Here is a 25,763-nt window from a genome sequence, read left to right as displayed (position 1 = left end):
CAGTACGGTATATGCAGATTTTTGGAAGTTATTCACCTTGCATAACTAAAACCTTATACCCATTGAACAACTTCCTATTTTCCCCTCCCCCCAGCCCCCGGCAACCACCGTTCCACTCTCTGCGTCTATGAATTCGATTATTTTAGATACCTCATATAAGTAGAAGCATGTAATATCTGTCTTTCTGCAACTGGCTTATTTCACTTAACATAAGTCCTCCAGGTTCAACACTGTTGTTGCCTATCGCAAGATTTCCTTCTTTTATAATGCTGAATAATATCCCATTGTATGTATATACCACATTTTCTTTATCCATTCATCCATCAGTGGACCTTGGCTATTGTGAATAATGCTGCAATGAACATAGAAGTGCAAATATCTCTTTGATATCCTGATCCCAATTCTTTTGAATACATACCCAGAAGTAGGATTGCTAGATCATATGGTAGTTCTATTTTTAATTTTCTGAGGAAACTCTGTTTTCCGTATGTATGGAAATATTTCAATAAATATGTTAAATGAATGAGTTCAACGAACTTCACCCTTGAATCTTAAAGAAATAGTCCAGGGCTTCCCTGGTGGTGCAGTGGTTGAGGGTCCGCCTGCCGATGCGGGGGACGCGAGTTCGTGCCCCGGTCCGGGAGGATCCCGCATGCTGCGGAGCGGCTAGGCCCGGGAGCCGTGGCCGCTGGGCCTGCGCGTCCGGAGCCTGTGCTCCGCAACGGGAGAGGCCACAACAGTGAGAGGCCCGCGTACCGCAAAAAAAAAAAAAAGAAAAAAAAAGAAATGGTCCATAGTGGCTGCATCACTTTACAGTCCCACCAGCAGTGTACAGGGAGTCCAATTTCTCCACATCCTCGCCAACCCTTTCAATCCTCCTTTTATACTTAGAAAGAAACTGAGGCTCAGTGAGATGAAATGGCTTGCCCAAAGTAGTTAATGCCACAGCCAATACAAGAACACAGCCCTCCAAATCAGCAGATTTGCCTAAAAAGTATAGGATCTGGCTACAACTCCATAGTTATTCTATTTCTTGATAAGCTCTAAAAGTAAACTATAGGAGCAAAATAGTTGTCTCTGGATAATGAGAAAACTTAAATTACTCTAAATCCCAGCCAAAATTGGATATTAATATTGGTCAAGAAGGAGACACTCTAAGAATGAAAAGCACCACACCCTTGGGAGAAAAGCAACTATTTCAGAATCTTGGTAGCTAAGCACCACGAAAACACCAAGTAATATTCCCAAATGAAGTCCCTTCATCTACCTACCTTTGGGGAAGGAAGGAGAGCCTCTTTGAGACCCTGGAACTAATCTTGTTCCCTCAGTGGGTGTTACAGATGGCTGAAGACAGTTCTACCCACCAGTAGATGTTCTTTTGGGTAAATCACCCTGTTCCTTCAGGTACTGCTCCTGTGACACTAGTTTCCAAACCTGCATTATCCTGACCTTCCATCAAAAAGTATTATTGAGCTCCAAGCTTTGTTTGCTTGGAACTTTGCATAAACTGAAAAAATAGAAAGTGTCACGATCAAAGTATGGTGTGGAGGATTGACCAAGATTATGAGAGGACCAAAATCTCCCTAAACGAAAGTTTGACAATCGAGTTTGTGGAGAGCAGGCATGGGGGTGGTGAGCAAAGCAGAATGTTTATATTTTGTTCTTCGCTCCTTTGTATTCTAGACTCTTAACCAATTGTTTTAATGTACTGATGTATTATATTTATTCTACAATAAAGGTTATGAAGATAGAACCAGGTGGTTTAAAAAGAACAATGTGTAAAATAATAATAGTTCACATTTATTGGGTGTTTACAAATGTCATGTGGCAGTCATTGAGCCAAATGCTTTTCATACATTTTTCGATTCGGAAGAACTCTGTGAGATGGGTGATAGATGTTCTGTGGCCTTTAAATGTATCATCTCATGTAATGTCCACAGTCATGCTATGAGATCAGCACTATTGTTATTTCCCATATCACAGGTACACTAGTGTGATTAAGTCAATTATCCTCATTACTAGCAAAACTGGGTACACAATTGGATTATCTGACCACAGCCTCTACACTCTGAACCACTACACAGAAGAAAGTAAATCTACATAGCTGCTAGGCCTAAGCAAACCGGTTTCCTCATCCACATTTTTTTTTTTTTTTTGCGGTACACGGGCCTCTCACTGCTGTGGCCTCTCCCGTTGTGGAGCACAGGCTCCGGACGCGCAGGATCAGCGGCCATGGCTCACAGGCCCAGCCACTCCATGGCATGTGGGATCCTCCCGGACCGGGGCACGAACCCGTGTCCCCTGCATCGGTAGGCGGACTCTCAACCACTGCGCCACCAGGGAAGCCCCCTCATCCACATTTGAAGAATACTGACTGTCTTACAAGCTTTCAAACGATTCAGGACAAAGAACCAGGAAAATGAGTCTATAAAATAAAAGAGAGACCTTTTAAATTATTTCCTATGTGTGCCTCTAAAAATAGGGCAATGTGATGTCATGTTCAGACAAATCCACCATTATGTTCTCTTTGATTTCATTTTATGTACAACAATTATACTAAAAATAATGGCTATTAAACTAATCCTGACAAAAAGCACTGATTAATAATAGTGCACAGTTATCTAATTTCCCCTGGATTGAGATAGGTAATTCTAAATGATAAACTATGATTAGCTAGTGAAACATGGACTCATTTTTTAAATATATCATACATCTCAAAAGAAAGAGAGGGAAGCTATAAATATCGTTAAAAACAGAGTGTGGTCATTCAAAGGCAACATTTTAAGTAAAGGTAAAGTCTGCCACTCTGAAGCATGAGTGAAGCTAACAGTCAATCAACTTCTTTCTATGATTAGAGGAGGCACTTGACACTTATAGACCTGTTAGGCTTGACCCTCTGCTTCTTATTTTTCTAGGTTATATAACCCAAAGCATCACAGGTCACAGTATACAAATTTTTAAAAAAATCCTGGGAAAGTTTGAGACAGAAAAAAGGAAGCAGGACCAAATTTTCCCATAGTGGATACCACAACCTCTCACATATGTGGCATCTCGGTTGTCAAATGGGATTTGATCTGCTATGTCAGCCTGCCTTTCAGGTAGTATCTTGACACTTGATAGAAACTAGGCCACAGTAACATTCACCTCGCTTCCCAAAGAAAGAAAAATACCACTGTCAGAATGAGGCAGGGGTCACAGGAGGAACATATAGTCCACGTGCGTAGAACTTCTCTGGCTTTGCCAGTGATTTTCTTCAGTGCACAGGTGCTCCATCCATACTTGAGGACTGGGCCGGGAGGGAGGGAGGGAGGGAGGGGGGAGTTTGAGGCTCAGCCCTTTGGAGTCCACAGCTCCTTAACCCTTAAAGCTCTTGTCCTTTGGCTCTGAAACCACACATTCCTGACTCTCCTCTCTCTCTTGATGCTCGTCCTCTGTTTCATGGTCTCTCCTCTCTGCCCACCACCTCTCTGTAAGAGCCTCCCAAGGGGCCTTCCGGCCTGCATGTGAGATGACCTCAGGTACAAAGCTGTTAGGGGGCAGAGCTGGGGGAGAATGGACTTACCAAAGGTGGTGTTTACCACTAACATGAGTTCACTTCATGCACTCCACAAACCGGGACATTTGGATGAGAAGCCAACAAATCCAAAAAAGAGTGATAAAAACGAAACATAGCAGGTAAAGGCCCACCCCAAGTCTGACCATTTAGGATCCAAGGACAAGCATAAGAGTATCCATTAAACATGATTTCTTTAAATGGGACAAGAGTTGTAGTCTGGACTGTAATTTGTTTTTTGTTTGTTTGTTTTAATGTTTATTTATTTGATTGTGTGGGGTCTTAGTTGCAGCACACAGGATCTTCATTGGGGCATGCGGGATTTTAGTTGTGACATGCATGGGGGATCTAGTTCCCTGACCAGGGATGGAACCCGGGCCCCCCGCATTGGGAGTGTGGAGTCTTAGCCACCGGACCACCAGGGAAGTCCCTGGGCTGTAATTTGGATTTCTGCCCAGCCCGTCTTCTCCCAGAACTGCCTCCCCACCCACAGGACAGGATGTCTGCAGCCATATTTAAACCACCTTACCCTTCCACTCTGCCCTCAGTCAATCAGACCAGGAATGAACAGCTGACCCACACTGGATCAATCAGATTCTCTTTCCCAAGAATTTGAAATTTGAATTCAGAGGCAGTGAGTCTGTCTTTGGCTAAAACTGTAACACATAAAACTCCTGAGTTTTAGAGCCAACCATATTCCACCATGCAGATGCATAAGTAGAAAAATCCCATCTGCAGAGAAAAAGGAAGAATAAAACAGAGTTCCAGAGAGTAGAATGAACAGATGTGCAGAGAAGCAGAAGTGACAGCAGAAACTGAAGCCCTTCTGCTTATCAGCTCCAGTCTCTTTTGAAAGCCCTCTACATCACTGCCTGTTGGTTCATGAGTCCTAAGTAATGATGCTCCCAAGCAAACCCAAAATATACGAAAGATACACAAATAAAAGTCAACAAAGTAATGTTTAGGAATAGAAAATAAAGCTAATAGTTGATCGATCTTTGATGATAATCTTTACTGAAGTGAGGGTGGGCTATCACGTGAGTTCTTCCCATCCAGGTCGCCACATAAAGGCATGACAAGGGGGTAACTGCTCGGTGTCTAGGCTGGTGGTTAGAACCAGCCCTCCATTCAAGGTTGGTCAATTTACAACAAAGTTGAAAAGGAGGCAAAGTGAAATTAAACCCAGCTACTGTTCTCCTTCCCATTTCAGAATACAGTATTTCTCTAAAAGTCTTCTCTCCAGAGAAGAGAACATCACAAAGGAAACAGATGGCTACTTTAAGGCAAGGAGAAGACGCGCCATATTGCCTTTCCTTCCCTCCTTCCTTTAACAGGAAGAGCTTAAGCAGTTATGGTTATTCCTCACATATATTTCAGCCATCCCGTTTATGCAATGCAAGAGATAGGCAGATAATTGTAGTACTGCACTACAAAACAAGCAGCTGAATGTGGAAAGGGACTCAGAAATGGAAACCTTGTCAGTTAGTTAGTGAATTATCACATGAAACAAATTGTTCAGTCCATTAGCTGCAGGGATAAAAGGAATTGCTCTCCCAACACATAATACTCCAATTTCCTATTTTCACTTAGCACTGTCCTTTCCTGCTCTGCAAATAAAATGCGTTTATATTCTGGATGTAATTTGTTCCCTCTGACCAGGACTTTATTTTCATCAGAGACAACCCTAAGCTCAATTGCTCTCTGAAGGGGAGCCTTGGGAGTGCAGTACCTCTGTCATAGAGGGGCTTGGCTGGGCCTGCCTTTCAGTACCTGGACTGGTGGCTGGAACATATACCTACCAACCACTCTGCTTTCTATTCCAGTTTTTCTGAGCTGGACAGTTGGGGAATGGCTCAGAGTCAACTTGCCACAATCCAATGAACTATGAATAACAGTTCTATTTGCTTAGTGTCATTCTCCTAGAAAGTTCCAACCTTTATATTGTTTCATTAATTTGAACAGGTTTTTATATTTTTATTCCCATTTCATAGATATAAATTTTGATGTCCAGATAGAAATGCAAACCATCTCTGAGGTCACTGAATCAGTTAGTATCCACTGCTTTTGAATTTCCAGGTAATGATTTAAGGCCATAGTGCAAATGACCACAGTCCTACAGATTCACAGCTCAATGAGATTCAGTCAGTGCTACTAAAATCTGGTCAAATAAAAATATGAAAAGTCATAGAAATAAAAACAATGGCCCGTAACATGGTATAACACTTCTTTGGGCCATTAAGTTACAATGATTTTATCATTTAAAAGTGTGGGAAAAGCTGGAGATGGTTAAGAGCTTTTAGATTTAAAAACGAAAAGAGGAGGAAATTAACATTTGTTAAGTAATTTTTATGATTAGGCATGTATAATGTTTAATTTTCATGATAACTATGTAAATGAAGTATTTTAATTCCCATTTTACAGAAAACAAAACTAAAACTCAGAAAATGTCAGTAACTCTGTAAAAATCACCCAGCTTTGTAAGCAGAAAAATGAGAATTTGTACCTCTGTTTACCTGATTTCAAAGCCCATGTTCTCTTTGCTATACTCTGAGAATTTATGTTTAAAAGTGCCCAATTCTAATGAAAATCAGATCCTCCTAATGCTAGTTACAGTTAAAAGCTGGAACAGAAAAAGTTTTATCCAGTTATCTTAAGTTTAATTTGCTTTGATGTCCTTTTCCCACAGACGAAATCAGTGGCTTAGAGATTGAATTTCAGATGGTCACCTAGAACCCAATTAGCACCTTCTACTGAGCAGTTCTGCTGGCTACATCTCACTGGAAGAAGTCCTACCATTACCAGAATTAGAGGAGGATAAAAGATCAGGCATCCCAAATTTCTATGGCTTGGGCTAAGCCAAAAGGACATAAATAGTACTTCTTTAGGAAGCTGTGATTTCTAAAACCAAGAGGAAAAATGTGAAAAAAAAGCAAACATAAAATTTCCTGCCTCTCCTCTTGTGTTTTATCCTGGGTATTAGCACTTTTTTGGTGCCAGGGACAGTAAAGGAAAAGGACAGCAAGGGAAGAGGGGCCACTTATTAGCTCCCAGACCTGGAAAGTCCAAAGATACATGTTGCTTCAGCACAGCTAAATCCATGAGTTTGACAATGACATTAAGACTCTGGCCCATCTCTTACTCTTGGTCCTGCATTCCCTACCCAGAGGCCCCCCAGAAGTTCCAGACTCATATGCTACACTTTCCAACCACAGAAGAAAGCACACCTCTTTCTCAATGGTTCCAGAAAAGTCCAGGGGTTGACCTTAATTGGCCCACCTCAGAGCATGACCCAGCCCGGCACCAATCATTTAGGGCAGGGGAATATATCTATATCTCATCGAAGCCTTGGTCAGAAGCTCAACCCTTGGAACTGGGAGGGGGAGTCAGCCTCATCCCAGGTATGGATTAAAAGTAGGAGAGTGTTCACAAAAGAAAAAAGAGGGTGCAGTTATTGGACAAAAAAGGGTACGGATGCTGGGCAAACAACAGCTGGTAGTATAAGCAGAGGGACAACCACCCTCCAAGGCACATTTCCAACATGGGAAAAATACCTCCATCCAGGCTAGGTAGGAGTCGTGGTGAATTTTTCCCTCTGTTCCCAGGCAGAAGCTCAAGAGGCAGACTCAGTCTGGCAATTAGCTGTCAGCTGATCACCAATTCAAATGTGCTGGAGTGGGCTGTGCTGATGATCTGTGCTTGCAGTAATCATTTGGCTGGGTGAATCAAATTATACTTCCCAATGCCACTTCAAATCAGGATTGCTATGTCTGCACTTGTTTTCAGCAGTAAGTATAACCCTGCAAGTTATTTTCTTTGATACTGACTATACGTGGGCAAGGGAGGAATTTAGGCTTCTTTTAAGTTCTGCTCAACAGGAAAGACCAAAAAGTTTTGGAGATTTGTAAGGCGGCTAATTAGGATCTATTCCAACTTAATGGCTAGGCTTTCACACTGAAATGGATAGGGGGACATGTTCTGCCCCGGCAAGGCAGAGATTTTTCTTCCAAGTTATCTGATTTGGGAACCTCATTCTTTCATAATGCCACGTGCAGTGATCAATCAGATGTAATGATCAAAAGGAAGTTTGCCTCAATCAATCCCGATAAACAAATAACTATAGTTGCAAACCTCACGCGCTCTTCACTTCAAATTCACTTGCCAATAATTGGCCTCATTAACGTCTGTGGAGTTAGCTGTTCACTAAAATCGAGCGAGCTGTACATCAGATGTGTCCAGTGGTTTGCAAACCTTTGGAAATATTAGACCTACTGAATCAGCATCTTGTGGGTTCCATGAAAATTAACAAGCTAAAAAGTAAGGAGACTGCAAAGGATCGGGAAGGAGTGAAGGAGACACCAGGAAAGTCCTACCACCTTCTTAGAATTAATATTAGCTTTCTCAACCTATAAAATGAGGGTTAGCTTTGCAGTGTTTTTAAAGATTTGATTTTGACAGAAAATGAACTTGATTTCTTTGTGCCACTAGCTTTCAAATTACCCTGCCCACATCTGTCAGATGTTTTTGTTGTTCAATTATAAAAACTGTATCCAGACTGGATTATGAGAATGCTGTTTGCAGGCATCATAACCACAGGTGCCCTTGGGTTGAACAGCAGGCTCACTACGATCCTCCCAAAGAAGGAAATAGACTTCCAGCTGCTGCACCAGACCCATCCTTCTTAGAGAGAGGAAGAAATCACAGCAAGTGAACCTTGCTGGTGGTGTATCTCTCAAATATACATTTGGGGAGATGACAGCAGCGAGAAGAGTGGAAATAGACTTAACTAATTCTCTTACATTTATATGACCTATTCCTATAGAAATGGCCAGAGTCAGTGAACACAACTATTCAGTTTGCCTGAAGGTGAGGGAGCTTTGTTGTCCTGAATCACCTTGTCAGCACTACCAATGTTCACCAATAATGCCCCATTCTCTATTTCATTTTTGCTTATGCAGTGAATATCTGTGCATCTCTAGAAAAAAAAAAAATTGCATTTGCTTTCCAGTCTGGCTTTTTATCCTTAAAAGCTGTCCAGGAAACGTTTCACATGATGTTGTTTTGTCAAAGGAAGCTTTACGTATTTGCAAAAGACACAGGATATCATTGGATGTCTGCTTCTCCAGCCCAATGATAATCAACCCAGGTACTGGTTATTCCAGTTTTCCCTGGTGTTTCATCTGACAGTTCTGAGCCACCTACTTAACTTTGTAACTTATTTAATTACAACTATTTTTAGTGATGTCCACCATGATCCAGTAAGATATTGACTTTATAGAGTCTCAATATTGCAATGGTCTCCTAATTGGTTTTACAGCACTCTCCAATCCCCCTACAATTCGTTTCCACACAGCAGCCTGAGTAACCTTTGAAAATGTAAATCAGATCTTGTTTACAGCCCTCCAGTGACTCCACTGCATTTAGGGTCCACCTGACCCCCTCTGGAACCCTGTATTATCTCATCCTTGCCTCCCATGCTGCCATCTTAGCCTTCCTCTCCAGCCCACTAGCAATCAATCTGTCTTCCTTGAACACATCAATCTTCTGCCTTAGAGACTCTGATCTTGCTGTCCCCTCTTCCAGAAACACTCTTTCCATGGCTCTCTTCATGCCTGGCTTCTGCTCATCCCATGGTTCTTAGTCAAAGGCTATCTGCTCAGAAAGGTTTTCCCTGCCCACCTTAATCTCTCCCCTCTCCACTGCTCTTTATCACATCACCCCAACTATTTTCTTCATAAAATTGCCACAATCTCAAATAATGTTTTTTGTGTGTGTGCTGGTATCTGTCTACAAGAATGTAAGTTCAAAGTGGGCATAAACTTCCTCTGCCTTATTCACCACTATATCCTCAGTTTTTAGAACAGTGCCTGGTACAGTCCCTGATATGGTCTAAGCCATTGAATGAATGTTTTGAGACCTCAAGTCACATTATAAAGACTCACCATTCAACGTTTCAGAACTGGTTTATTTTGAACACATGCAAATCTAATATGAGAAGAAGGAATAAGTCACTATTAATTCCCTTGCCTCTTCCCAGAAAAAGTCAATCTGCATAACAATCATTTCCCCAAATAAGAGAATGTCTTTGGAAATTGAAGAATAAAAAAAAAAAAAAGAACTCAAGACACACTGGAAAGCTCTGGGCTGCTTTCTTTTTCATTATAAGTAAGACAAGGTTCATGAAAGTAGGCATCAGCACTTGATTCTTTAGAAGTTGAAAATTAGATCAAATGAATTGGAGGACAACTACATCTTGTGTTAATGATTTCCTCCTCAAATGAAGAAAATGATGTGAGCCATGACTCCATTTGAAAAGGAAACTTTCTATTTCTACTTGCTTTCATGTTAAAGCATACTGTTTTTCATCTGAGAACTTCTCATGTTGGTCAATGTTGCAATACATTACATTCGTTAGGCTCAGGCCCGTTTACTATGCAAGCAAGACAAGCACAGATATATCATGCCCATAAAGCATCATTTCTAAATTACACAGTAAATAAATGAGACTAAGCCAGACACCCAAGTTTCACAACCCTTAACACTGATGTAAAAAAAAAAAAAAAAATTTTTTTTAACCGCTCTGGGTCAGAGTTCCCTACTCTTAAAACATGCAATTTATGAACAATCCCCTATGCCAAACAAACTGATCATCCAAGAATATACTGGTTGCCTGACCCCAACTCGTAACAGACAAGGATGCTTTAAGGAAAACACTGGACTAATCAGATTCCGGCTGTTTTCTGCAAGGTGTGATACAGAAGAAACCTGGTCTGGCTAAGAACCTTGGGTTGACTTCTGATTAGCAGATTACAGAAGACAGCCGCAAAGCCAAAATAAAGTAGCGATTCACAGTGAGATGACAGTGAGCAAGTGTCTTTACATGTATAATTGCCCTTGGATCTATTTAATTTAGCTTTAAGCCAGGAGGCGTAACTGAGACAAATGGTTACACTGAGCAGGTATCAGATATGACAAGAAGCTGGCTGTGATTATTTTGTTGTACTACTTCCATCTGGGGACTTTTTCTGCCAACACTTTTCCTATGATGGCTGTTAAATTTTATAGGACTTTTCCCACTATTGGTTGTAATGGCATTTGCGTGTTAAATGCTCACAACAAATGAAAACCATGATTCCATTGTTTCATATGGCAAAAACCATGCTATTCCAAATGGAGAACAAATCTAAGAAGAATCAAATAATTCCTCCTCCTTGTATGATCCTATATACGCTCTGCAGGAAAGCCCATTTACTTTGCAGCACTTCTATTTTTGAAACAACATAGATTTTGCACATGTAAGAACACTAAAGATGCCTCTATAGTCAATCAGAAGATAGCTCAAATGTTATTTTTTGTTGAGGGAATTTGTCTACAATTAAATATAATTCTCCTTCAGTACACTTAACTAAGAAGCTCCCCTTTCATTGGGGTTAGAAGGGGGAAGCTTGATGGCTACATATGGGTTTTTTCCTTTTTTATTGAATTATAGTGGCTGTAATATTATATGTTACAGGTGTACAGTATAGTTATTCATAACTTTTAAAAGGTTATACTCCATTTATAGGTATTATAAAATATTGGCTATATTCCCCATGTTGTCCCTGTATCCTGTAGCTTATTTTATACCTAATAGTTTGTACTTCTTAATCCCCTACCCCTATCTTGCCCATCCCCCTCTTCCCTATCTCCACTGGTAATCACTAGCTTGTTCTCTATGTGAGTCTGCTTCTTTTTTGTTATATTTACTAGTCTGATGTATTTTTTTATTCCACATATAAGCGATATCATATAGTATTTGTCTTTCTTTATCTGGCTTATTTCACTTAGCATAAAGCCCTCCAAGTCCGTCCATGTTGTCACAAAAGACAAAATATTATCTAAAGCAACACTAAATTATGGGAACAACAGAAAAAGCAGACATTAAGAGTTTCTCAGCCCATTTTCTCCTTTGAGAAAATTCAGCAACTAGTTCTGGAAATTTCTAAATTATTGTTCTTAGTCTGCTATTGTTCACTGGAAATTTCTGGATTCATTTTTCTGGGTTATTTTTCTAGGTTAGTATTTATAAATAGCTAATTACTCAGGGTCATCTAGATCTAGCAAAGCAAGATGTAAGAAACTATGTATTTATGGATTTATTAAATGATTGGACTTGACAACTACTTGATCATTCTAGATCCTTTTATTTGGGTTCAGCTTGCTCATCATTTCTCTACCACTGATAATTCTTCCAGGCACTGTCTCATTCACGTAACGTAGCATTTAAACTGCATGGCTCTCACATTCTATGCACCAGATGCCTTCTCAAAAAGTCCATTGTTCTGAGAATCTTTCAGAAATGAAAGAGCCTCAATCAAGATAACCGATAGTCAAGCCTCTGATTTTTCATTGCAATTTCACCTCTCTCTGATATATATATATATATATATATATACATATATATATATATTTTTTTTTTTTTTTTTTTGCGGTACGCGGGCCTCTCACTGTTGTGGCCTTTCCCGTTGCGGAGCACAGGCTCCGGACGCGCAGGCTCAGCGGCCACGGCTCACGGGCCCAGCCGCTCTGCGGCATGTGGGATCTTCCCAGACCGGGGCACGAACCCGCGTCCCCTGCATCGGCAGGAGGACTGTCAACCACTGCGCCACCAGGGAAGCCCTGATATATATTTTAACTCTTTCTCATATTCTTCCTGAATACATTTAGTCCAAAAATTTCTGACTCACAACGGGCCATACAACTGTATACATTAGTTTGAAATCACATGTAGTTTCCTATTTAAAGAACATCCTTAGAAATTGCTCAAGTAAATATTTTAGAATTGCTAACTTAAAAGTCATTTTGTCATCTTATGCTTCTCTACTTTTTCTCGTCCCCTCTTTCCTCCACCCAGTATTCTGTGCTACTAAAGCAGAATTAGAGGAACAGTGGTTGCGTTTGTTAAGGGAATCAGAAGCTAAAATTCATGCGCTCATTCAGCAATTTTTTATTTGTTCACTTAATCGCCTGATTATACCTCTTATAGCAAAGATGACTGAAACTTGTGGTATATCACTATCGTTTACCCAAATGTGCCCAAACTTTAGGAAAGTGGACAGACTCCCAGAGACCTAGCTTGGTTGGGGGGCGTGAGAGGAAATTTCTGTACTGCTGTCAACCCTTGATCACAAGCCAAGTCCTATTTAGTGATAAACATTAGTTTTGATAAGCATTAGTTTCCCTTCTATGACTACACATCATAAATACATACATACACCAAGTTGAATGTCTTAGCAACCCAAAAGTGAGATGTGATGGGCTGTAAATGTTGGTGCACCACTAACTGTGCTACTTTGAGCAAATCACTTAACCTCTCTGAGACTCAATTTCTATGTCATTGAAATCAAAGCTCTATGATATAATTATTCTCCAAGAGAAATGGGTTAACCAGCTGAGAATGATAATCACTTTATTCCAGCATAAAATTCATGGTCCCAAGATTTGTCCCCATTGTTTAGTCTTTCATAATGTCCTTTCTGGAAGTGTTTTCTTCCAAAATACTTTGGGAAGCATGTCACAACTCAGTTTCTACAAGGTCAATGCAACATATATTTTCTATTTGTGGAAATTTCTCTTTTCTTACATTGTATAAATAATCAACCTAAAAACCATTCCAACTAGTGTGCTCACTGCTTTCAATTTTTGAAACAGAATACTGAATCTTTTGTTTATGTGATGGGAAGTTTCATACAATTCTGGGTTTATCTCAAATAGTGCTGTGAAACACTGATACTAGAGAAAATAGAAACAGTTTCACTGCTATTTTCATTTTATCTAATGAACACAGAGGAAAGGCTCAGGTCTGAGAAAGGAAAGGTCACAAGCTAGAATCATAAGAGGGCTATTTGTTACCAATTTTCAATAGCTGCAGTTTGGTTAAGGACACTAAGCTGGAATGTCAAATCTATTTAAGACATTTAAATGTATTACGATCTTTCATACGATGAGTGGTTATCTGTCATCAGGTTCTTTATGGTGTTTCATACATTATCACAGTAAGTTGCAAGTAGGTAGAAATATACAGAATTGCATGCTTACTAGCCAAGCCAAGACACAGAAAGCTATTGGTGTTATATGACATGGACTGAATTGCTGCTAAGCCCCCGAAAGATCAGGCTGGCAATGACACAGGTCCCAGACATCAAATTCCCAGATATTGGTTCATTTTGTTCAAGGCATCACACACGGTGTTCAAATCACTGCGGAGGTCCTGCACCACGTTTTCAATGCTCCTGGTGTCTTTCAGAATTTCAACACTCTGTGTGTAGGGATTGAAGTAGACTGAGAAGGGGCGGGTAATTGACTTTGCAAAGTCCCTGCAAAATAAACAGCAAAGAGAAGGATATGGGATCAATCCTCACGGGTTCAAGAGACAGAAGGAAAGAACAGAGCCAGAAAAATTAAAAGTTATTTTCTCTAGATGGAAGAAAAATAAATTTACCTCATCTTTTCTTTGGCTTCTTCAAAACTTTCTGAAACAAAGTAGGCTTCCTGGAAGGTGGTGATAAGGCATTCCTGTAAGCAAGTTGTCTTTGGGTCAAAGGCTTTCACACATGCCTTGTCAGAAAGAGCATGCTGCAAAACATACCGCAAAACCCGTTAAACTCCAGAATGAGACTTTCCAAAGTGCCACCATGTCACATTCCTACAGCACAGCTCAATCATTTTACAGAACTATTCAGCTACTCACCTACCATGAAATATGGAACTCTCCCACGTGCAGGGGAAATTGAGTGTTAAGGGGTTTTTTGTTTGTTTGTTTGTAAGTCTGTTAGTTGCTGAGGGAAAAAAATGAGACATGGCATTATTTTATTTGTTATCAACAAAATTCATACTGAAGGACAGTTCAGAGCTGTAACCCCATAGAAATGGAATTTTAGATCTATGCTATGAATAGAAGCAGGAGAGCACAAATATGGTCCTAAATTTATTGCTATAAGCAATGTACTGAAATTTCCCTTAAATGGCAAAAGTAATAATTACCTGCATGGAGAGGTGATGGGGACCCTGACTGAACTATGTGTGGACTCATTGCGAGACATTTTGAGGCCAGGTACTGTGTACCAACAGAGGCTGGAGTAGGCCTGTATATTCAAGGATACGTGCGAAGCATTCGTTTACCTTCCCCCAAGCACAGCAGAGAAATATACAGCAAATAAACATTGCCAGGTGGGGGAAAAAAAGAGCTAGTATTAATAGTTATAGTTATGCCCACAGCAGGCATTAGGGAAACAGGAAAGCCAATGTAATTACTATTTGAAGCATCATTAGCCCCGTTCAGCTCACTACATGACTGGCACTAAGAAGAGCAAGGAACAATGAATGATTTTATTCTCAAGATAAATTCAGGGATGCTAAAAGTTAGCGCTCATTTCCTGCCAGGTGCCACCTGCCTATTTATAGCCCCTGGATTGACGGTTCTCACACAGAATATGCCTAAGAATCACTGAGGAGCTTGTAGAAAATGCAGATATGGGACTTCCCTCGTGGCGCAGTGGTTAAGAATCTGCCTGCCAATGCAGGGGACATGAGTTCGAGCCCTGGTCTGGGAAGATTCCACATGCCGCGGAGCAACTAATCCCGTGAGCCATAACTACTGAGCCTGTGCTCTAGAACCCACGAGCCACAACTACTGAAGCCTGCACGCCTAGAGCCCGTGCTCCACAACAAGTGAAGCCACCGCAATGAGAAGCCCAAGCACCACAACAAAGAGTAGCCCCTGTTCACCACAACTTGAGAAAGCCTGTGCACAGCAACAAAGACCCAATGCAGCCAAAAGAAAGAAAGAAAGAAAGAAAATGCAGATACTCAGGCCTCAATATTATTTGGTAGGTCTGGATAAATCCCAGAAATCTGCATTTTAAAGGCATCCAAAGTGATTCACACACAGATGGTTGTGAACTATATTTTGAGAAATACTCCTCTAGATTCTCTCTTTCTTAATTTAAAGGGTAAACTAGTTGGGAGAGAGAGGCAAAGAGAGAAAGGGGTAGCAGAAACAGCCTTGAACTGAGAATTAGAAAACTCGGGCTCTAGTCCAGGCGTTGCTATTAACTGGATAACCTTGGCAAATGATTTCACCTCTCTAGGCCTCCGTTTCCTCAAGTGTAAGTGAGAGGTTTGGGCTGGGTGATTTCTGAAGACACTCTATTCCAGTCTCTGGATTCCACCCAAAGCACTTTTCAATCTCTAACTGCTAAGATTTCCTGGAGAAACGCTGAAAAACCTTTCCTGTTCAGTATTCTTGGTACATTCCCCCAACAATTTCAAAATGCATGGAATGATTTACAGCCTTCCATGAAGAAGGCTACATACTTCCCTAAGTTTGAAAATGTAATTGTGAACCCAAGGACTGACAGGCAAGAGAAAGGGCACATGGTCCTACCCTGTGTTTGATTTGCTTTCCCACAAAGTTCCGTTGTCCAGATCAATGCATATGTGAATCAGGGAATGCAGAGGGCCCCTTGGAGTGGACTCATGGTTTTTGGCCCACAGAACAACTTCACTGTAAGCGGAAGGTCACTACACCAGCAAATGCATTTGTGCTAGGTTCAATGCAGTGCAGTGAACATCAAGGGATTTGGGGTTCCACATGACGAATAATTCTGTCCACATTTTAAAAACAATTTCACAGTTTCAAGAAACAAAATGTGCTTTGATGAGAGCTGTTGCTCCTCTGCAAAGAATAGGCCCCCTATTGGCTTTCAGAGCTAGAAGTTCCTTTCTTCGCAGCCATACACTCTGGGTGCGTTTTATTTAGTATGTTACTCTAATTGTCCATTTATCCATCAGTACATATGAAAAGGAGGACAGTGACTGACCCAGAGTCCTAGATGTTTCCATGTTCTCAGCCCCGCATTCAGGGGCATGGCAGAGTGGGAGCAATATAGACTATATGAACATTTAAGCCATGGCTCCCTCAGGGCTTTCCAGCTGAGCCAGACTTTTCACTAGGTCAAGGACAAGCAAAGGAAGAGGGTGAAACTAGTCTGCTTAGGTCTGGAATGCTGTGATAGGACATTAGCACCCTCAGCAGTCACCCTGTGTAGAGGATGCCTCCAGAAGATGTGTATGTAATAACAGAGACCGAAATCAGTGTAGTTTTAGAAAAATGTATCATGTTATGATTCTACTGGATACTCAAATGAGCTCATTTCATCTTTTTAACAGGTAAATGGGATGAGAGTGGATCAAGAAAAAGCCCAGGGGGCAGGGTGCTCTGCCCCAGACTTCAAGAAAAGTCAGTGGATTCACAGCATATGATTTGAAGCAAAGACCATCAGGTAATATATCTCACGCTTGCCTAATGTACTAATCAAAAGGAAAGCGGGAAGCTCATTGTTCTAAGCTCTCAACAATGCAGTCTATCCTCAAGATCCTGCTGCGTCCCATACCTGGTTACGTGCTGGGGACCTCTCCATCCATGGAGCATGGGACCAGTTCTCTCCCTTGGCTGTTACAAATATGGAAATGATAATGGCACCCAAGGATTAGCCTGGAGAGAGCCCAGAGTTGGGGGAGCAGCCACGGAGTGAGGCCAACAAATGAGGTGGTGATCACACCTGTAAGTGGTCTCATTTACTGATGGGGAGCTCCCTTGTGTGATGAATGCCAGGAACATGCATGCAGCCCATGAGGGCCCCTGTTTCTGAACACTGAAGCATAGCTCAAGGGCCATAAAATAGCATTCATGTCTTTATTAATTCCACTGTCCAGTAGAGCAAAGTCCTACTGAGTTTGCTTCTCAGCTCCTATCCATGTCTCTCTCTAAGCGACCTTGGTTTTAGGGAGCAGCTATCATGCCCTCTCCTCTGTGTCCAGAGTAGCTTCTCTGTAAACATTGAGACAAACTGCTTGATGTCCCTAGAGAGCTTCACGGTGAACCCTTTCCAAAGTGTTAACAGTCTGATATCCTGAAGTCTGCAAGAATTAATCCAACTTCCTGCAGAGAGAGGCTTTATAATGCTGAGAGAATCTGGCTGACAGTGTTTTACTCTCAAGCCATTTTTAAAGTGCAGAAATACTTGAGAATCACCTCTCGTCTACATGCTCTCAAAAAGGACTGTTTTGCATTTACCCATAGGGCCAAAGACAACAACCCAGGACTTGGAGCCAGGAGACCTAGGTTCTAAACACAGCTGTCCCACAGGTTTATCAAATGAGTGAAAATTCCGCAGGTTAAGATGCAGTTTCCTCTTTGATAAACTGAAAAGGTTATATCTACATGAATTCTAAAGCTCTTCTTGCAATATGATTTTAACAGGGCCTGCAAATACACGGCTCTCATACCACCATCCCCTCCCTCCACCCCAACCAGTGTAAATTCACCATAGCAGCCTTTCCCACTGGGCCTGGGCATGGCCTTCCCACCCTTCCCAACAGAGACGGCCGTTACCAATTAATTGGCTTTAGCACACAAATTAAGACTTATTTGCCAGTTCCAGTCTTTTAAATAAAAAATCTCTTTCAACATCAAAAATTTCCCAGAACCCAATTAGCTTCTACATGATCTGTGGCAAATTATTTCACCTCTGTCAGCCTATTCCTGTGTTAATCTGGAAAACGGAAATACTTACAGTTATCTATAATCCAGGAATATGGTGAGAATTAAAGGAGGCAATACATGCAAAGAGCCTGGCACATGGGACGTGTTCAGTAAATTATGTTATCCTTGCTACTTCAGTCTCCAGATGATGCTTGGTGTACATATGCAACCAGCCACACCTTCCACCATTGGTACAGCTCCTCTGGAACCCATCAAGAAAAGAAGCATGGCCCTAGCTATGAGGCTGCCAGGTCCTAGACTGCAACAGTGCCTGTCCTGAGTTCATCAGCTCAAAAATCTTCCTTCCTTCCAGCCACCTGTCTTTGCAATGACACAGAGTTATTATCTCACCTCTTCTAGATGTAAACCTGTGATCCTCACCCTCTATATTAGGACTGGTTAAAGTTAGGAAAAAACTCAAGTGTGAAGTCTAGATAGTTTGGGCCCTAGATTCTGAATAAAAATTTGCATACACTCACACTACGATCATCCTTTCCCACGTCAGAACAACAAATATATACATTTGTATATGTATGTACGTATGTGTGTCTATTAAATCTTTGAACCTTCCTCGAATGTTCTTCCTGCTAACCGAGCACAATGTGGTAGCAACATCCCTATTGCCAAACTGGGTGATGATGGCATCACACTTCTTTTCATCAGTGATGTTGAAAGTTTCAGCAGTTTGAATAAGCTGCAGGAGGGAGGGAACAAACTCGCTCTTCAAGAAATCCCAGTGTAAAAGCCAAAGACCCTTCTCCGGCTCCCAGTGTCCGGCATTTGCTCTGTTATTACTAACAGTGCTAACTGAAGGAAAGGAAGAGGCAAGAGGAAGGGAGCTGTGAGCCATTGGAACGCAGGAAAGGTGTGAGAGCTCAGATGCTCTCAGAGTCCCGCTGACATACTGGATGACCTCAGGGAACCCACGGGGGCCTTGGGCCTCTTCTCTACAGCCTGGCAGTAATTCTCACCACCTCACAGAGTTGCTGCAAGTGGTTGTAAATACAAACGATTGTAATAAATATAAGGCTGTTCTGTGAAGGCTGATGAATAGCTCTATAAAAGCAGTACAATAAATTCACCATACAAGGATATCCTAAAACTAAAGCCAAAATACAATAATAATTAAAATTTTAAAAACCACCAGCTTTGTCAAAACCTGAAAAGCAGAACACGTGTATTTGTATGTAATATTCCAGCAACTCCTATGGGGTAGGTGCTAAGGCCATTTACCAAAAAAATCTAATCTCTGCCCTTAAGGAAACAAAGAACTAGACTTTACCCTCACCCATGAAAAAGGAGAGATTGCCTTTTGCTCTGACATGGATTAACTTTTTGAGATAAGACTCAGCCAGCTCATCGATTAGTAATCAATTGCTTACCACCTCGTGTGAACAAGATCTCCTCACTGTTGCTTCTCCAGGGGAACTGGATTCAGCAAAGACCCATATTCATCACTTTCTTAGACCTTCCCTTCTAGAGACTCCAAGTTTCTTGAAATCTGAACTTTCAATTTTGAGTTTGTTGAATAAAATAAATGAATGAATGAGTGAATAAAAATTTTTTAATGAGAGACTTACATAGTTAGGTCAACTCTGAGATAGAGAGAAAAAAGAACATTAAAGGAAAGACACATACTAGACTGTGGGTGAACAGCAAGCAATTATTCTATTCTCAACCTTTTGTTAAAGTCAGTTTTCCAGATGATCTAGCTCATTATTAACTGCTCCCCACAGTGATGAAGGTATGGAAAGGCCCTTCCCAAATACATTTTTGGAATTCATAAAAGTACATCACCGAAAAAATAATTAGAACAAGAGAGAGAGCAATCATTGTTGAGATTCTTTAAAAATTGTCTTTATAATTATCAGATTTATGTTAGATTTTATAAGCATTTCCATATTTATTTTTTTCTCTCTTCAAAGATAAAAAATAAGCACTGTCAAAAAATAAGAGGGAAAAATGAAAGCTATCCTTCAAACTATAGATACAGTACTTGGAAGTGCTTGGCCAGCTCTGACGTGCAACATTTACACTCCGAAAACTTAGCCTCTTAAAGCACACATTTTAAAATGTGTTCAGTTCAAGGAAAGAAGATGAACTGTGCATAGTTATGTAAAAATTATAAGGACTATACCAAAACCTCCAACAACTTACCCGAGACCTACATATGGCCTATAATTGGAACAGCAAAAACACATTTTACCACAAAAGGTAACTGCATTCAAAACTGTAAGTGGGTTTGCACAGGAATTATTATAATGCTATTAATAAAGTTATCCCCCGGGCTTCCCTGGTGGTGCAGTGGTTGAGAGTCCGCCTGCCGATGCAGGGGACATGGGTTCGTGCCCCGGTCCAGGAAGATCCCACATGCTGCAGAGTGGCTGCGCCCGTGAGCCATGGCCGCTGAGCCTACGCGTCCGGAGCCTGTGCTCCGCAACGGGAGAGGCCACAACAGTGAGAGGCCCGCGTACCGCAAATAATAATAATAATAATAAAGTTATCCCCACCTGGGCTCAGAACTATCATTTGTTCTTCCAAATAAAAGTTGGACAGATGTATTCACAAGCGCTGGGGGAAGGCTCTGGACGCTGACACGGAGCGGGGCAGGGATGGGGTGAGGGTAAAGCTAAGACTCTAAGGAAAGGTCTCATGTTACGTATTCTCTGTGAACAGTCAGAAGACATTTCATATAGAAGGAATTTCTGAGTTGTAAAAATGGTCTAAAGTAGCAATCATAGGAGTGTTGAAATTTGGGATTGGAAGAATGCTAATGACCAGAGGTGGTGGACCAGAACAAGAAGATTCATGGCAGACAATGCCCTTCACATGTTTCTGGCTGATTTCCATTTCCAGACAATTCGGTCCATACCAATATAGGAACAAAAACAACAGATTCACCCCAGTGCTGCCTACACATGCCTCATTAACCAGACCAGAGGACCCTGCTGAAAGTTGGGGCAATAAGAGAGACTTGTTTCTTTTGTTTCTGGTATCATTTATAAGCCCTCTGAAGAGAATGTAAATAGATGTAGCTCAAGAGCTACATAATTTTCTGACTAATTCTTTTCTCAGGGAAATCAAGAAACAATCTATAGAAGACACGGGTCTTACAGACATATGACATCATGCTATTGCTGTGGGCTTTGAGATTAACCCCAAATGGATTTTTTTGTTGTTGAGAATTTAGTAAAAAAAAAAAAAAAAAAAAAAAAGAAAGAAAATTTTAACACATTACATCAGGCTTTTGTTACATTAAATATTATCATCTATTCCAGCCAGACAGGGCCTCAGGCAGCTCCCTTAATGGGCCAGGCTTTGGGTAGAGCACACACACTGCTATGTGCTGACTGATCCAGCATCTCATCCATCCCTTATTCATCCTTCCCACTCCTCCAGCATCACCGTGGGCAGCAGGACCCTCATCAGGAAGCCTTCCCAGGCATGGGCTAAAATGTGCCAGGCACATTTGTCACACTGTCTGTATTATCTTGGTCATTTATCTCCTGCACTAGAATGTAACCTCCTTGATAACAGGGATCCCAGGCAATAGGGCCTAATGGTCAAGGGCTTGGATCCTGGAGCCTAGACTGCCTGGACTTGGGACCACCTCCAACACTTATTAGCTGTGTGACCTTGAACAAGCTCCTTAATGTCTTTATACCTCAGTTTTCTCATCTGTGATAATGGTGTTATTTATCCCATTGGGTTGTTATGAGAATTAAGTGGGTTAATATGCTTAAAGCCCCTAAAATACTAAAGTCTATTTAAGTGTCTTTTGAGGCAGTTGTTACCTTCTTCATATTCTTATTCTTCATCATCATTATTTGTCCTTGTATCCTCAGTGCCTGGCATAGTACATGGTGCATAGTAGATGCTCAACCAAATATTTGTGGAATGAATGAATGAATGAAGTCATAAAGTGAATGGACTCAATGAAACTACAGTTAAATTGCATCTTTCGAAAGTACAAACATCTAAAAAATTCCAGTAATCATATATATCCCAGTTACATTATGTAAAGATAATAAATACTCAAAATAAAAACCCTAGGATCATCCATAATCCTGACCTTAGTCTGAATAATCAAAGAAAGATTAAATTATTTTCAGTACCGTTTCCAGATTAGATATCACAATGCATTCTAAATTCATCAAAACTTGCTATCCCCCAGTGGTATACAGATAGCAATTCTTAAGTAACCAGAATATTTAAATGATCAGAATGCCCCAGACTCCAACATTTCTGAATAAATGATTTTTTAACTGTATTTTAAGACAAAAAAAAAAAAAAAAGCATCCCTTAGGCATCACTACACATATTAGATACCTCTTGGACCACATATTTATTTAGATGTTTTTTTTTATTGTATATGCCCATAAATGTTTTAATTTACATTAATTCTGAAGAAGCTAAAATAACCTCTAATTCTCCTTTGGGAAGCAGATGCTGGGGAATCCATGGGAGCCATGGTGATGACAGAAATGAGAGAGGCCAAGCCACCCTTACAAGGGAATTTCAATCAGTAGGATCACTGCTAGCTCAGTGCCCAGTTTTCAGCACTAAATTTAGGCCAGTCATTTGTTACCCAACATCTGAGCATACATTTGTCACTCCTGTTGATTCGTGCACATGGCTGCTCATCCATTTGAGTCACACCACAAACCCAGAAAGGCATGACCCATTTTCAGAAGTGCAAAAAGTTAGGTCAGCACCCACATATGAGGCACCAAATCCCCTGTACTAAATATTCATGGGGTATCTGCGAGTAGAGAGACTCAGACAGACAAATCAATATCTTCCATGACCTTGAACCAGTTTGCTCGGGAAGGATATTTGCGTTTACAGCTTCATACCTTTAATTCTCCAATGGAGGAAAGCAGTCCAGCTCCATATGCCCGCAGCTGCCCTTCTTGCTTGCAAAGGCCAAACTCAATAGTGAAGAAATAGCACTGAAAAAGAAGTGGACACACAGCCAGTGAAATGGGCAATAAGTTCTTCTGTAAAATAAAATGGCACCCAAAATAAAATGGTGCACTCTGCATAATTTCTTCAGCACTGTCAATTAAAACGCGTTTAAGTCAAGAAGATTTATTGACATTTATTGCCTAATAATCCCTCCCTAGTTTAAAGGTAAATGGAAAAAGTATTAACTACTAAGAGTCTTTTGCTTCCTGGATTCAGAAACCCTATGAGTCAAATCATAGTCCTTGCAATGACTCTAAAATTTAAAAAAACACAGATTTAGAAAGAATGAATATGTCACAGTGATAATGCCAGAAGAATATGCTACTATATTTAATAAGTTGTGGTTCAGTAGCACCGTGTAAATGTGGAAAAATAACTTGGAATTCAGTAATCCTAAACTGATTTTTGCAGTTTGTTTATTCATTCAACGAACATTTGTTGAGTACCTACTATGCGCCAATGCTTGGTAAAGAATTGTGGTGAAGAAACCAGGAAAGAGCAAGAAAACAAGTATATACCTACCAAATTGCCATTTTCTTAGCGAAATCTTAAATGGATACCTACGTATGCACTTACATGTATACATACTTATATACATATACATTAAATACATATAGTAAGAACGATTTCATTGGCCCGAGTTTTACCATCATCAACTACTACAGCTTCCCCAAGATATTTAAATCTACACTTGCTTCTGTTGAGTTCCTAGGAAATCAACCTAGACAGACAGAAATCTCTGTACAACCAAAAAACTCATGATACTCTTGAGAGGGGCTGAAATTACACTATTTGTGCTCCGAGAGGAAAGTGAGAAGCTGACAGTGAGCAATAAAAAATTTCATCAAATTAACACTGTCCTGCATTAGTGATGATGGAGCAATGAAGGGGTTGAGAAAGAGAACGAAAACATCCCTGAAAAGGAGCAGAAAATACTAATTATTTCTAGCCCATGGCTATTTGCTCTATTTTTATCTGGAGGTTAAGATGTCCCTTGGTTCTGCAGGGTTTTATATTTTTATTATGTGTGGACGATCTCTGAAGTTGAGTGGTCAATGCTCTGTAGCCCTGGGCTGGACCCGAAGGCCTGGTCATTCCAGGTCATGGAGCTGAGCCTCCAGAGGCAAAATTTCCTTTCTTGATGCATCTCCCAAAGAGGTGAAAATTACAGCCATTCCTACCCTGTCACCACCCACAGCACCCACCGGCACCCCCTCTTACTCTGTTCTGACTTGTCTTTCTTTTCTGTCCCATCACTTTTTTGACATGGTCTTTATGTATGAAATATACTGTTTGTCATCTGTCTCCCCCCACAAAGCCATGAACTCCATGAGAGCAGTATCACGGTCTGTTCATCTAGAACAGAGTTCCCCAATCTCAGCAGTGTTGACACATTGGGCTGGATAACTCTTTGCTGCAGGGGGCTATCCTGTACACTGGAGGATGTTTAGCAGCATCCCTGGCTCTGTCCCCTAGATGCCAGTAGCACCCCGCCACCCCATCTGCAGCGACCAGACATTGAAAAATGTTCCCAGAGGGGCAACATCACTCCTGGCTGAGAACAACTGACACAGACTAGTGCCAGAAACATAATAAGGGCTCAATAAATATCCGGTGAACAAATAAACAAACAGTGAATGAAGTATTTCTAGATTAGGCTTTTTGTGTGACAGCAGGACATGGAGGAAAGACACACACAAGGAGGCCTGAGTCCTAGTCTTACCCCTGCTTCTAATTAGCTCTGTGACCACAACCTCTCTGGGTTGTAGTTTTCCTTCCTATGACGTCTATTCATTCATCTACTTATTCTACAGACACTCCTACAAACCTATTATATGCCAGACTCCGCTCTAGCAGAGAACAAGGGAACAAAGTTCCCCAACCCATGAAGCAGGTATGCTCCTGGGATGAGACAAGTAACAACAACAAAAATCAACATACAGGATGAATGTCAGGCGAAATCTGCTATATAAATCTGCTATATAAATAATAATATCATGTAAGTGTCAGAGAGCAAGCAGAGGATACGGCTGTTTTAGATGGAGGGATCAGGGAAAGCCTCTCTGCAGGAGTGATCTTTAAGCTGCAACCTACTTGAAAATGGCCCTTTCTTTAAGAAAATGAACAAGCCAGTTGTACAAAGACCTAGGGGAAAGAGTGTTCCCAGCAAAGGAAATAGCAAATGCAAAGGCCCTGAGGCATGGATAGATGTGTATTTCCAAGGGTGTCTGGGAAGCTATTGGAAGGTTTTAGGCTGGAGACACATGTGTTCTGATTTTATTTCCAAAAGATCACGCTGGTGCTCAGTAAAGAAGAGATTATAGGGGGCAAGGGTGGAAGCAGAGAGACCAGTTGGAAGGCAGTGGCAGTCAAGACAAGGGTGATGAGCGACTTAGAGGATGACTTGGGCCAGGGGTAGCAGGGGGTTGGGAGAACTCAGTATCACAGAGGCCTCATGAGAAGAACCAAAATAAGAGATGTGAAGATGTGTTGAAAAGTTAAAATACAGAGGATGAAATGTACAGCATAGGGAATACAGTCAATAATATTGTAATAACTTTGTATGGTGACAGATGGTAACTAGACTTATCATGGTGATTATTTTGTAACGTATAGAAACAATGAATCATTACGTTGTACACATGAAACTAACATAATATT

General features: G+C 40.9%; 1 protein-coding gene across 1 annotated transcript in view; it reads right to left on the bottom strand.

Annotated features, from left to right (window-relative positions):
* Nucleotides 1–1,551: 1,551 nt before the first annotated feature.
* Nucleotides 1,552–25,763, bottom strand: part of TPH2 (tryptophan hydroxylase 2) — a 101,297-nt gene continuing 77,085 nt past the window's right edge. Inside the window, exons 9-11 of the mRNA XM_089921046.1 lie at nucleotides 22,991–23,086; nucleotides 14,031–14,164; nucleotides 1,552–13,905 (exon numbers count right to left, since the gene is read on the bottom strand). Of these exons, the coding sequence (XP_089777172.1) occupies nucleotides 13,731–13,905; nucleotides 14,031–14,164; nucleotides 22,991–23,086 (405 nt within the window). The 3' untranslated portion in view covers nucleotides 1,552–13,730. The remainder of the gene's footprint in view (nucleotides 13,906–14,030; nucleotides 14,165–22,990; nucleotides 23,087–25,763) is intronic.

This window comes from Delphinapterus leucas, chromosome 11 (genome assembly GCF_059928025.1).
Source record: "Delphinapterus leucas isolate spDelLeu-1000000601 "Yukka" chromosome 11, BTC_Dleu_Yukka2, whole genome shotgun sequence".
Lineage (NCBI taxonomy): Eukaryota > Metazoa > Chordata > Mammalia > Artiodactyla > Monodontidae > Delphinapterus > Delphinapterus leucas.
Note: the sequence above shows the minus strand (reverse complement) of the source record. Positions and strands in the feature narration are given on the sequence as shown.